At 45.0% G+C, this 14,634-nt stretch overlaps 1 protein-coding gene across 4 annotated transcripts in view; it reads left to right on the top strand.

The window, feature by feature from the left end:
* AKAP13 (A-kinase anchoring protein 13) overlaps window positions 1-14,634 on the top strand; it is a 219,914-nt gene that overhangs the window by 53,045 nt on the left and 152,235 nt on the right. For all 4 annotated transcript variants that reach the window (XM_066636597.1, XM_066636598.1, XM_066636595.1 and 1 more), the window contains exons 2-3: window positions 414-499; window positions 12,127-12,170. In XM_066636597.1, the coding sequence (XP_066492694.1) occupies window positions 12,138-12,170 (33 nt within the window). In that variant the 5' untranslated portion in view covers window positions 414-499; window positions 12,127-12,137. The remainder of the gene's footprint in view (window positions 1-413; window positions 500-12,126; window positions 12,171-14,634) is intronic.

The raw sequence follows: 14,634 nt of genomic DNA, 5'->3' as shown, positions 1-14,634 counted from the left end.
GAGCAGGAGCTTTTCAGATGTAGTGCCAACACTATGCAACACCCTCTATAACAGTTTTTCTCAAACAGTGGGTTGGGACCAGCTAGGTGTGTCATGGGCCAATGTTAGGTGGGTCCCCATTCATTTCAATGTACATTTTATTTTTAATTTATTAGACTTGATGCTCCCATGGTATGTGACTGCTTTTGGGGAAAGGTGACAGACCTGTACTTCTAAGAGGCTACTGCGTATATGCTTTTAACAATGATATTGAATGGGGCTTACTCCCTGGTAAGTGTGGATAGGTTTGCAGTCTTTGGGATGTTTGGGGAATGTTCTTTTTAATGGATCAGAAACTACTTGGGAGGGTTCTTCATGACTTGTAGTGTCCTTCAAAATGACAAAGTTCTTTTTCTTTTTTCTCTTTCCTGCAGGACCTAGCCAGACCATCTTACGGTTATTTTCCTTACCTTATTCTTGGAAGTTGACAGACCCTTGGATGCTGCTTCATGCAGTTACAGTAAGTATATACTTAAGAAACCTTGCTGATGTGCCTACAGGGGTGCTGGCCCTCTAATGCTGGAGGATGGGTTGGAATCCAAGTGCCCATGGGGGAGGGGTTGATTCTTGAGCAGCGGACTGTCCTGTGCCGCATGGCATCTGACCTGGATGCCTTTAAAAGGGGATTGGACAAGTTTCTGGAGGAAAAATCCATTACGGGTTACAAACCATGCTGCGTATGTGCAACCTCCTGATTTTAGAAATGGGCTATGCCAGATGCAGGGGAGGGCACCAGAATGCAGGTCTCTTGTTATCTGGTGTGCTCCCTGGGGCCTTTGGTGGGCGGCTGTGAGATACAGGAAGCTGGACTAGATGGGCCTATGGCCTGATCCAGTGGGGCTCTTACGTTATGTTCTTATGTTCACTTTTGAATGTCCCCCACAATTTAAAAAGCAGTGTCCCTAGGCGGTGTTGGGGTTTGCTGTTGGCACAATTGAAGCCTAAAGCTCTGTGAGAGGCAGAGAAATTGCACGGTCCCTAGGATCAATGTCATCACTAGAGCATCACCTGGTGCAGGAGGCCAGCATGTCACCCCTCTCATGCAGTGAGAGGGGCAATGCTCTGGACAGTGGGCATGGGCAGGAGGTCTGGTCTAGAGGGTAGAGCCTCCCTCTGCCTGAAGATAGCATCCACAAGGTCGCCAGTTCGAGGCCACTGGCACCGTGCGACCTTGGAGCAGCTGACAAGCTGAAGCCGAGCGATTCCATCTGCTCTGAGCGTGGGAGGATGGAGGCCAGAATGTGAAGCCAGATCGGAATGAAACACCTTGAATGTAGTGGTTCTTGAAAGAAAAAACCTTCTTTCAAATTGTAAAAATTCCTATTTAATAAGGGATTTAAATAAAGCCTGCCTATGTAAACCGCCTTGAATAAAGTCTTGAATAAAGACCAAGAAAGGTGGTATATAAATACCTGTTGTTGTTAATAATAATATTATGGTGATGTACCGTTGCCCTGCTCCTACTGGTTTTTTGGCTATAACTTTTGATAGAATAGGGACTTTTCAACATAGTTTGTTTCATTGCATTTCACATGTAATTGCACATTGAGTGATATATAACATGATGGCATTATTCGAAAAACCAAGATTTGAAAAAATTTTGGCGACTAGTGGTATCACCCCCCCCCCGTGCGGGTCACCTGATGTGGCCCACACCCCATAGTGACACCACTTCCTATGATTCCAGCCTTAGACTTTGCAGTGCTGTAAGATGCCGCTTGCTTCAACAGAATTAACCAGGCTCTCTCTGGAACTTCTGTTTGATGTAAGAACATTGGAAGAGTTTTGCTGAATCAGACCAAGTGTCTATCTAGGGCCGCATTCTGCTTTCCACAGTGTCCAATCGGAGATCTTCAGAAAGCTCACAAGCAGGGCAGGGCATGAAGGCATGAGTGATGAGCATTCGGTTGCAAGCGCTCTCTGGACCTGTGGGCTCTATGTAGCTTTTGCGGTTAACGGACCTAGACTTCTCCTTCTCGCATGGATTTGTCTGATCCCTTTTTAAAGCCATCAGAATTATTGGCCATCGCCACATCTCATGACAATCGACTGCATCAGTAAATTGCAAGAAAGACAGCTCAGGTCCGGGGTATTTGAGGGACCGCCTCCTTCCCTACAATCCTGCCCGTGCTCTTAGATCATCTGGGGGGGGGGCCCTTTTGACTTGCCGCCACTAAGTGATGTGAGAGGGGCAGCGACCAGGAAGAGGGCCTTCTCGGTGGTGGCCCCCGAACTGTGGAATACCCTCTCCTTAGAACTGAGAACTGCTCCCTCATTGCTAACGTTTCGGTGTGGACTGAAGACCTTCTTATTTCAAAAAGCTTTTAATTGTTGACATGCTGGCTGGTGCTCTTGCTTCTTGCTTTTTATATGAAAATTCATGGGGTTTGTTTGTTTTTAGATTTTTAATTATTGTAAATTGTTTTTAATTGTTTTTCAGGTTGTACTTTTAAATTGTAAGCCGCCTTGTGTGCCCGTTGGGCAAAAAGGCGGGGTATAAATTAATAAAATAATAATACCCCCACCCCAGGTGGAAATACCAGGTGGGTGGGTCAGATGATGGAATGGATTTTTCTAGTCACCCACCTATTACTGTTTCAATGGCATGTACTTTCTCTGGGTGTCAGGATTATGAAAAAAAAAAAAAACCCCATCCCTTGTCTGCTCAGGGAGAGGGAAAAATTGCAGTGCATTTTAATTAATGCAGAGTTCTCACCAATTCATAAACTTGCTAATTTTCCACCTTGTGCCATTTGGGTTGGTCCTGTGACTTTTAAATGTACTTATTTTGTAGTGTCTGAACATGATTTCATATGGTATTAATGTCTGTTATTGTATGCCACCCTGAGTGCAGGGAATAAATGCTGAGCTTTGGAGGCAGACCTAAAACACTGGCTTCTTGGGAAAATGGTGTGTTTAATATAACTTCTTCTTTTTTGCTGTACCCCCTCTCCTTTTTGTCTGAAGCACCAGCTTGTCTTGCAGCATAGAAGTGCAGCCAAGTGAGCTAGCTCAGCGGACGTCTGTTAGTCCGGAAGAGAGAGGAGCATTCTGTGTTTTTATTTGATTTCCTCTACTGCCCAAACGGGAAACAGAAGGGGAGTGTGTTCAACCATTTATAGAATTTAGGGTAGGAAATAAATCCTCTTGCTTGAACTAATTCCAAATGAAATAAATTTCCTTCGACATATTCAGCAGCCGACTTGAAGTATGCACTTTAGGAAAGAAAATGCCAGTTGTGTTTTGCAAGTGATGTAGAGAGCTTGATGTTCAGTTTTGAGCTTTGCTAGCACTAACACTCCCAAATTACATGAACAGTTTTGCCCTTTGTGTCCAAATGGTTCCATTTTGGGCTTGCAAAGTTTTCAGATTGGAATGACAATAAAACACTACTGTGAGACTGGCTTAACAGAGAACTTGATCTGCCCAGCTCTGTTCTGAGATTCCTCCATTATGCTACTTGTTTTCAAACAGTTGTCCTCTGATTTGACTTGTTTCATCTTTGCTAGTCTTGTATTCTACAGGTGGCTCTAATGCCCAAACCCTGGCCCTGGGGCCACTTACGGCCCTCAAGGCCTCTCAATGTGGCCCTCAGGGAACCCCCGGTCTCCAATGAGCCTCTGGCCCTCCCGAGATTTGTTGGAGCCCGCACTGGCCCGATGCAACTGCTCTCAGTGTAAAGGCGACTGTTTGACCTCTCGCCTGAGCTGTGGGACAAGGGATCCCTCCACTATTTACTGTTTCACGTCTGTGATGCAGTAGCGGCAGCAAAGGAAAGGCTGGCCTTGCTTTGTGCAAGGCCTTTTATAGGCCTTGAGCTATTGCAAGACCTTCATTCATTCATAAAAGTTCATCGTTAATATATTCATTTATGTAAACTTAGGTAATTTTATTCAAATTTGAAATGTAAATTAATTCTTCCCCCCCCGGCCCCTGACACAGTGTCAGAGAGACGATGTGGCCCTCCTGCCAAAAACTTTGGACACCCCTGTTCTAGGGCACACACTTTAGTCCTGGTTGTCATCATTGCAGGCATAGCTGTTGGTCTGTGTGAACTGAAAGCAGGATGTAAAATGAGTTTGAGCAGAGGCAGCTTTTTGAGTGAAGAGTTTCTAATGCCTACAACTTCAACAGTAGCAAGTCAAATTGCAGTTGTAAAAAAAAAAATGGTCTTATCTGGCCTTGTGCTAGTGGCTCCTATGTTTCAGCCTTGGTGTTCTTCACTTTTAAAATATGAGTATTGACTAGTTGTCACTTGCCAGGTCTTTGTGCAGCTCTGTTGGCTGGTTTTGGACCACTAGAATGGTCAAGGCATACCATCAGTTTTTTTTTATAATTGACAAGGCACACTGTGCTGCCAATTGCCACATCCCACAGTGGTGCTATTAATAAACGGCCCTCTCCCAAATTCCCATGGCACACCTGGGGGACCTCCCGCGGCACACTAATGTGCCACGGCAGTGGTTGAAAATGGCTGTTTTAGACAGTTGTGATTTGCAGTAACTTGGGGTAGATTTTTGTATATGCAAGTCCTTCTCATGTATGGTAGGTTATTGGCTCCATGTTCCCATTTTGCATGTGACTCTTCTCATAACCCACTGTTTCTCACCCAACTCTTGTTGATGGCATTTGGGTTCTAGTTTAAAAAAAATACTGTTTTGGGATTTTTTCTTTCTTTCTAGGGGGTATTAGGTGGGAAATAGATTTAAACCTTGCCTTTAGTTCTTTCCTGGGCCATCAAGGCAAGGCCCACAAGAGGGGGCTGCAGGGGCTACACTGTACCTGGGCCTAGGTTAAAAAAGGGGGACCAGGAACCGAAGGAGGGGAGGCAGAAACTTCCTAGGATCTCAGAAAATGTTTGCATACATTGTGCAAAGACTAGCATTCACATTTTGTGTAAGCCTACATAGTTTTATGTATTTTAATTTGTAGAAATTATGATCCAATGGAGAAGGGTACAAAATTGTACTCCCAAAAGAAACTTTGTACCTCCTGATAAAATTCCACTCGGAAGCCTTGCATCAAGGCTACTTTTTTGACCTGTCTGTCACTATCCAATCTTGGCCATAGGAGAGTCCTTTTGGATTCTGGAATTTGTTGAGCCCTGCTATGAAAGCTTCTGGATGCGGCTTGTTTGCTGGTTGGAGCAAGTACGAGCCCTGCTCTTGTTGGCTATAGGCTGCATTTGCCTCTACTCTCTGTCCGCTGCTCAGGAGGGGTGTGTGTGAGTGAGTTGGGCTTCAGACTTGCACTTGGGTTGCTGCCATTTCCTATTTAAAAATAGAATATTTTGCATGAAAAATCACTGTGCACAAAAAAAATAGGCATCAGACAGTCTTAACTGTGACTTTTTGAGCATTGCATACCTTTTGTAGACCAGATGAGTCACAGCAGCTGAGCAATTGAGCATTCTCCATTATGTCCATGATTTGTTCCTGTGGCAAAACAGCCAGCATTGTGTTGCAGATTCCGGACAAGGGGAAAAGAGGCTTATGACGAGGGTGAGATCAGTCAGTATTATTAGAGACAGCTGATAATCCTTTTTACACACCCGAGGCCAATATTCCTCTTTTTTTTGGACTAGATCGCAACAGGGCAAGAATGGTGAGTCTGGCAAGCCTCTGGTGCTGGGGAGGGCTTTAGAACAGAGTGGTTGGGGGGGGAGTGAGAGGGGGAGAGCAGAACCGGAAGGAAAGAGCAGCCAGATGCCTCGATTAGCAGGGAGGGAGGCTGTTACTACATTCCTTGAGGGGGAGAGAGAAGATGGCTGTTACCATTAGCCAGAGTCACAGTTCCATCTGCCCCCAGACAAGAAAGTTGGAGGTTGCGTTACTAGCAGTTTTGAGGCTGGAGTATCATAGTAGAAAGAATTTTGACACTTCTCCTGGAAACAAATTTGAATTATTTGCAAAAGGATCGATGTGTTTAAGGTGCCTTTTCCTTAAATTCCATATTCTTGTTTTCCCTTTGCATTTTTGCTTTCTCAGAAACCACTTATTGCTCCTGTACCTCCAGCCCTTGTGTGTTGAAGTGGATCTACCATTTTTTCCACAATTTTGATTAATTGTGCTATCCCACCCAAAAGATACAAGTGTGATCAGAGCAGCTCTGAAGCAGCTTACATACACAAAACAAAAAAAGTCAGCATGAAACCTAAAACAATAAAGAAAGCGCAGCAAGAAAAGAACGGATTGTCACAATAATTAAAGTCATCAGTAGCAGTTTCAAGTTATAAGATTTTAAAGGCCTGGGAGAATGAAAAAGGGCTGGTTCAGAAAATACTGTGTAGCCTGGTTCAGGTGAGTGTCTGAACTGCCCCATGTGAGTCTATAAAACTGAAAATGTTTGCATTTTGAGTAAAATAAAACTTTCTGAAAAATGAGAGGAAAAAAGATACTTAACAGCGATCTTGGAAGAAGGTTTTCAGCCCTAGAGGGGAAGGAAAATGACTTTCAGGATGACACCTCCCACCTATGCTTTTTGGAAGCACTTCTATCAAAAAATTTGCTTTTAAAAATCTGCTGCCTGGTCAATGAGGCCCCCCGCCACTCGCTTTTTGATCAGCGAACATCTTTTGCTGATCAAAAAGCTTCTTAATAAATAAGTCAGACTGATTAATGGGCTGAACTTCGGACCCTTAGATGCAGTGCCAGAAGGAGATGGATGGGGTGGTAAAATCTTAGCAGAGCTGCTGCGCTATTGCTGGCTGGAATGAAACCTGTTGCTAGCTGGGTGGAGCTGGACGAATTAAAATTACAGTTGGTGTGCATCCTGTTCACGCTTGCAGGCTTTGGCGTGTACCCCGAATGTCAACTTGAATTGGAACACAGGTAGGGCTGGGATATACACCTGTCCTTTCAAAAATAACCCTGCTTCAGCTGCTGCCGGCTCCTGTCCTTTTGGCCCGTATTGCTGAGTGGCAGCTTGTGGTTTTCTTCGTCTCAGACAGGATACAGCTGCCGAGCAAACCTCGGCGCTCTCTGGAAGTCCCTTTGCACAGAACACATCTCAAGTGGACAACTCCTCGCAGGAAGCGAGAAGCCCGGGGGTTGTGTTGAAACACCGTTGCTTCCAAACAGATCCCTTCCTTTTTAAAAAGTTCCAAAAGGCACAGATCAACTTTGATGATGTTGCTATGGGCCTTCTTGTTAAAAGTTGCCTGCTCAGCCATGTCTCTTCGAGGAAAGGCGTTGTGTGTGTTTTCCTTTCTGTCTGTATTTTGCTAATGGCTTGGCTTTTTAATTTTTGGGTGCCCTCCTGCCCTGGTGATTTGCAGTGTTTCTCCTTGTGCTTTTCATATGTGCTTGTGCATATCATTCAAATCTTGTCTTCCTCCTTGTCTCCATCGCCAAGGACGTTGACAACATTATAACCTTGTACAGTTGATGCCAAGTCCACACTATTTACTAACCCACAGCATTTTAGTCCACCTGTTGTGTGTCAACATTTGTGGCACATGGATGCTCTTCCCGTTAATCAGAGCTTCCTTCCATGGTCACTTGGAGGTGAATTGTACTCATCACAGATATCTAGGAGAGGTACTGCATACATGCCTGACAGATACTCTCTTACTGTAACATTTGAAAGAACGAATCATGTGTAGCATCCTCCTTATGCAGACACCTGAACAATTGATAATATTGGTATCTGGGACATCCAGTGATTTGATTTGTGTGTTGTCAAGTGCTCCTGGTGATGCCTTCCTACGTACATAGCAGCAGGATCTGTTCCTCAGAATGGCTGATGAGTATCTTGACAATTATTACGGCAACCTTGTGAGATCAGTATTTTTTCCATACTGCAAGGCTGTCGTCTAAGTCGGCAGTCTCCAAACTGGAGACCGTTGTGTCCTGAAAAAGTTCTCTCTGTCCTCCTAAGCGGCGTTTACCAGTCCACCTCATCACCACTTACCTTTCAAGCTGTTTGTTGCACAGGGACACTTAGGGCAGCTGTGTTTATTGCTCAGTGTCCCAGCATGCTGTGCAGCAGAATGTCTGGGCAGATGCACCTGCCCAGAGCATCCCCGTGCACAGATTGGCTTGCAAGATTAGTGATGGCCTGGTGGAACGGTAAGTGCTGCTCACAGCAGGGAGGGGAGGGCTTTTTCCAGTCTCCGGATTCAGCTCGCAAACCAAAGTTAAGTGAATAGTGACTTGCATGAGGACCATGGTTTTTTTGCTGCCCTAGGTAAGCTTTAAAATTCCCACCTATTGCATCATCAGATACTGAGCAGCATAACAGACAGTCAGGAATTGGCTGGCATACTGTTTTCTCTCTCTCTTTTTTTTTTGCATCTGTGTCTTGCATCAGCTGATAACCACAGAGGATATCACTGAGCCTGTGAGTTGCAAAATGACCTCTGTGTGCCTCCTCTATGAATATGGGCAGCACTTCTCTGAGCTGTGCATTCTAAATCAAAATGTTGGTACCCCAAGCAGTGGCCCTCTTTGTCTCTGTGGCTGGGCACTTTGGCACAAGTGGAGAAGAGTTATTTGTGCTCTCTGATTTGAAGGGCTCCTGCGGTTGTCAGAGGTCCAAAATATAATCCTTCCTTGAAGTGAAGCCTGGCAGATTCTTTTGTCCTGGATGCCAGCATAGTCTCTGTAATACCTGTCCTAGATGTGAGTAGAGTGTTCCCCTCTGCCCTGACACATGCTGACATGCACAAGACTCCACACTCCGTGTCTGTGATAACCTGAGCCCTATTCCAAAGCCACCCCCTCTGTGGTCACTCCTCCAGTCTGCAAAGAAGTGAATTAATCGGTTCAAAACTAAGATTGCAAGTTAAGTGGTTATATAGGGCTTTGTTTTCAGACCAGGAATCATTGCTATGTTTACTGGTTCATTGACGGATGCCTCTGCTGGTCCATTAGGGAACTGCAGGCGTTGCAGAGGAGTGTGGGGCTGTATCCTGGATCTCTCATTTGGTTGATGCAAGGCAACAGCCAGGTGGCTTGGACACTGCTTGGACAGTGAGCCCTGTGGGATGTGCCCAGTATTGGCTGTACCTTAGAGATAGAACATCTTCTTTGCTGCCAGAATATCCCAGGCTCAGTTGCCTACAACTCCAGGTACAACTGGGAAAGACCCGTGTCTGAAACCCAGGGGACTCTGGTGGTCAGTGTAGGCAATATGGATGTGGGTGGCTCTGTATCTGGTGACCTCATGTGTGTTCACTTCTCAGCAGTTGAGGGGAAGATCATCAGTGGTGGACAAGATGTCTTTTTGGAAAACTTGTCATCCAGGAGACCACCCCTGTGTTCCTAGGAGACTTAATTTGAAAGTTGCTGTGGTAGGGAAATAAGCTTTTTTAAAAAAGGTCTTTTTCAACCCAAATTGGAGCCAAAATGCATAAGAACATAAGAACAGCCCCACTGGATCAGGCCATAGGCCCATCTAGTCCAGCTTCCTGTATCTCACAGCGGCCCCATCAAATGCCCCAGGGAGCACACCAGGTAACAAGAGACCTCATCCTGGTGCCCTCCCTTGCATCTGGCCTTCTGACATAGCCCATTTCTAAATGCATAAATGCATTTATGCTATGAGCAGATCTCTTGGAGGCTCTGTAAATATCCTTGTTAGCATCAAGAAGAGGGAACAATTGTTCTTTTGTTTAGACCAGGGGTCTCCAAACGTTTTGGTCAGAGGGCCGCATCAAATATCTGGCACAGTGTCGAGGGCCAGAAAAGCAAATTAAATATAAAATTTAAACAAATATATTAGAGATGGAACTTAGATGAATGAATAAATGAATGGACTCAAATGTCCAGGGCTTCTCCAAGCATGAACACAGCGCAAGAAATAAAGCACACACTTAAATAGACCACCATTCCCTCACCCCACTAGCACAACTCTGGTTGTGTTTGATCAACTGGGCCAGAGGAGCTCAGGGGACCAGAGGCTGGCCGCGGGCCAGATGGGGGCTCACCGCGGGCCGCATCTGGCCCCAGGCCAGGGTTTGGAGACCCCTGGTTTAGACTTTCAGCTTGCATCCAGCACTTCTTCCTCCTGCCACCTATCTGTGGTCTTTCCTCCCCCCCCCCCCCAGTACTTCTGATGGGCTGGTTATGGACACAGCTCTGCTATTGCTGCAGTAGCAGCAACTGCTTTTCTCTGAGAAGTCCTGCTGTATGTTGCTTCCTTAGATTGCTCCAGTTGTCATTCTTGCTGGGAATCGGGTTCTGGTTCCCATGAGGTGGTCATCCTTGTCACATAGCCAAGTGCACAACAGCTGATAAAGCTTGATCATAACCTAGGATTATATTCTCTGCTCTGCAAACCCCTCCCCCCAACTAAAAAATTTAGCGCCCAGGCAACCCAAATTCTGCACAAAGTAAAGCTGAAATTCATCCTTGGGATAAAGTGTTTCACTTTAACATCCTAGGAATTGTAAGAACATAAGAAGAGCCCCGCTGGATCCGGCCAAAGGCCCATCTAGTCCAGCTTCCTGTATCTCAGTGACCCACCAAATGCCCCAGGGAGCACACAAGACAACAAGAGTCCTGTATCCTGGTGCCCTCCCTTGCACGTGGAATTCTGAGAGAGCCTACTTCTAATACAAGGAGTTTGCACATACCCATGGTGGCTTGTAATCTGTGATGGACTTCTCCAAAAACTTGTCCAGACCCCTTTTCAAGGCATCTAGGCCAGATGCTATCACAACATCCTGTGGCAAGGAGTTCTGCAGACTAATGACATGCTAGTTAAAGAAATTTTTTTGTCCTAACACTCCCAACACTTAATCGTAGCGGATGTCCCCTGGTTCTGGTGTTGTATGAGAGAGAAAAGAACATCCCTCTATGCCAATTGTAACTTGGTAAGCATATGATTATATAAACATTGTGCCCCCCCCAAAAAAAACACTACAATTCCTAGATTTGGGGGGGGAGTGACCTATTACATCAATTTAAATATGTGGTGCTGATATACTGTTAAGACAAGCAGAGAGATAAAATACTTGATTTTTGTGCCATTTTTAAATTTGAAAAGTGTTTGGGCAGTATTGTGCAACTGGGGAGAACAGGCTTTAAGATTTTAGCTGGAAGTCATATTGCTTTCCAGAAATCTTTGCATCCTGTTTCGGTAGAATAAGGTGTTACCAGGGAAAAGAATCTTGTCTTGTTGAATGTACGAGGAGCAAGTTGTCTGCACAGTACATCTGGCAGAGGGAAATGGGAGAATCGTATAACTAACAACTGTACAATAGTAATGCCATACAAGGAGAGGTTTTATCAGATTTTGAGACCGTTTTAAGGAGCAGTTAATAACAGGGCTTGCGAGAGCTAGGAGCTGTCAAGGTAAGAGAGGGCCAAGTATGGTTATGCTCTCAAACCTTGGGACAACCCTGTGTGTTGACAATTTTTAAGGTGCCTGATAAACTTCACATTTTCTTAAGAGAGCTACGCCATGCTTAGAGGGTGCCCAGACTGTGTTTGGATGCGGGCACGAAAGTAACATGTTTTTAATGTACTTTTCCATTACCACTACAAGGCGTTAACATTTTGCAGTAAAAAAAATTAGGCTGGAGGGGATCCAGAGGAAAGGTCATACACAGGCTTATTGGTAGTACACAACTTAAGTAAGACTCTTTTTCTTTTGAAAAACGGTTCTGTAGAATTGGCTTTTATTGGAGGATGGGGGGAGGGGAGTATCACTAAATCCATTGCCTTTGGGCTGACCAATCAAAACCATATCTCCAGCTGCTTATCTGCTTCATGGGGGGGGGGGGGGAAGCTACATGCAGGCTGCATTTAGTCTCCTATGGGGTGAAAAGCAGCGTGAGGTGCAGTTTTTAATTGGAGAAATGATTTACACATCTTTGCTTCCTTGTGCCACTGCACCGAACTAGTGGGGAACCTACTATGGTTGCAGCAGTGCGCATGCTCTCTATGTTTCTGTTAAAATGAGAAAGAAACAGAAACTGTTGTGACGCATGAGTCCTGTGAAGTCTCTGATCTGCTTTGTCTTGAGAACAGGGGTTTGTTGAGTCATTTATGACTTTTGAAGGATTCCCCCCCTCCTAAAGTCATTTGCTTATTTTTGTGTTTTGTTGGAGCAACCTTTTGACAACATTCTTTTCTATTCCAGCTTTGTGGGTCATGAAACTTCATCCACAGCAAGCTCCATTGTATGTGAGTAAAATTATTATTTTTCGCTCCATTCTCCATGCTTTGCGTAAAACCTAAACTTAATCTTGGTGCTCTTTCTTAACAGACTAAGATGATTACGGGCTGGGGCACCTTCCTTATGAGGAAAGGCTTCGACGTTTGGGCCTCTTCAGCCTAGAAAAGAGACGCCTGAGGGGGGACATGATTGAGACGTACAAAATTATGCAGGGGATGGACAGAGTGGATAGAGAGATGCTCTTTACACTATCACATAACACCAGAACCAGGGGACATCCACTAAAATTGAGTGTTGGGCGGGTTAGGACAGACAAAAGAAAATATTTCTTTACTCAGCGTGTGGTCCGTCTGTGGAACTCCTTGCCACAGGATGTGGTGATGGCGTCTGGCCTGGACGCCTTTAAAAGGGGATTGGACAAGTTTCTGGAGGAAAAAATCCATTATGGGTTACAAGCTATGACGTATATGCGCAACCTCCTGATTTTAGAAATGGGTTATGTCAGAATGCCAGATGGAAGGGAGGGCACCAGGATGCAGGTCTCTTGTTATCTGGTGTGCACCTTGGGGCATTTGGTGGGCCGCAGTGAGATACAGGAAGCTGGACTAGATGGGCCTATGGCCTGATCCAGTGGGGCTGTTCTTATGTTCTTAGTGTGGCTTATAGAAGTCCAGTTTGGCCAACAATGAAACAGTTTAAAGTAGTATGAAATTGGAACAGTTTTGGTGAAACTATCTGGGGTCAAGTCCAAAGCTTCCTGTGTAGGTACCATATAACTTAGAGCTGTTAATATTCAGCACACCACCTGCCTTTTAATTGTGGGTCCGCATGGTGGAAAATTATAGTCCTGGGGTGTTATCTTGAAGATATGAGTTGAATATTTGGGTCTAGTCAGTACTCTGATGAGAAATCACCTGGGCACTCAAAGTATACCTTGAAGTCTTAAATTCCATGGGAAAAAATGTAAGATATAAATGTAATAGAGCAATGGTTCTCAAATGTTTTAGCACAGGGACCCAGTATTTAGAATGACAGTCTGTTGGGACCTAATGGAAGTGATGTCGTGACCAGAAGTGACATCATTAAGATGAACATTTTTAATGCCTCCATACAGCTAAATCAAATACCTTCTGGTGTTGTGGAAACCAAATGATATGCGGGGGCATGGGACTCTGTCTCTGTACAATTAAACTAATCTAACAACATTTTTTTGAGTTAACTATCACCGTTATCAATACAGATTGAGGCATTCTGTTTCTAGCTGTCCATTTGTACAGTAAAACCAAGGTAATCTTTTGAAGTCATACTGGTACCTAATAGAACTGGTGATGATTATTATTTTGACAGTGGATCATGGGGACATACTGGAAAATCCATTGGGGGGGGTCTGCAATTTTTAAAAGGTTAAGAACCTCTGTTTTATATGACTTATTCAGAGGAATATTGCACAAACCAGGGTGCTTTTCTACATCGTTTACCTTGCGGCAAGAAAGCAGCCTGCGGTTTCCCACATTCATGTTAGCTGCCCAGGCAGCCTCTTCATGTGGTCCTAATATTGAAATGTGGTCAACTGAGCACATTCCTGTTTACACACGAGTCCCTGGACAATATCCCAGAATCTGCCAAGCAAATTTGGAGATTGCATTTGGCACGTCTGACCAGGTAGCCGTAGCCCTTCGAAAAGGGTGCCAGTGGACCCAATGCTTGTTGCGTGACCAAGGAGACGCAAATTACATGATTGGATTACATCAAGCAAACATACCTGTTTGCTTTGCATACCTGTGGTATGTTTCAAGCACAGTGGAATTTAAAAAAAAAAAAGGTGATGCGTAAGAGAATGGGCCCAAGAGATATGGCTTCCCAGGTGGAGCTAGTTGATAAGAGTGCGTTATGTGCCTTGTCCATTTGTGGTTTGATTCCCCAGTGGCCCTCTTCCTGCAACAACAGAAAAGGGGGGCCTTTATCTGTGGGGAGAGGCCATGGCTCAGTGGCAGAGTGCCTGATTTGCACATAGAAGATTCCAAGTTGTAGCCTCCGGGTTGAATCAGGTTGAAGCACCTGATTTGCGCATAGAAGATTCCAGGTTGAAGCCTTTGCATCTCCAGGTAGCGAAGGGAGATCTCCTTTGAGCTGAAGAGCTGCTGCCACTCAGTGGAAATAAGACTGCAGTAGACAGAGCCAGGATCTGACTCGGTAAAAGGCAGGTGTTGTTTGTGTAACAGTCAGGGGGGTTCTTTAGCAGGCCCTTGGTGATTCCTCAGCTGGCAAGTTGTTGTGGCAGGGGGTTCTCTGCAGGCTGGATAGTCACCGAGTTCAAGCCATGAGCCTCTGGGGGCACCACTTGCACTGCTAAGCATGTGGTCTGAAAGCACTTGAGAGATTTTGGAAATTTTTGCCTGAACCTGGCTGCTCTTCTATCCATTCTCTCTCGCAGTCTCTGTATACCATTTAAAACGCATGCTTTGGTTGAGA

This window comes from Tiliqua scincoides, chromosome 8 (genome assembly GCF_035046505.1).
Source record: "Tiliqua scincoides isolate rTilSci1 chromosome 8, rTilSci1.hap2, whole genome shotgun sequence".
NCBI lineage: Eukaryota > Metazoa > Chordata > Lepidosauria > Squamata > Scincidae > Tiliqua > Tiliqua scincoides.
The sequence above is the reverse complement of the archived record's forward strand: the minus strand, read 5'-3'. Positions and strand labels throughout refer to the sequence as shown.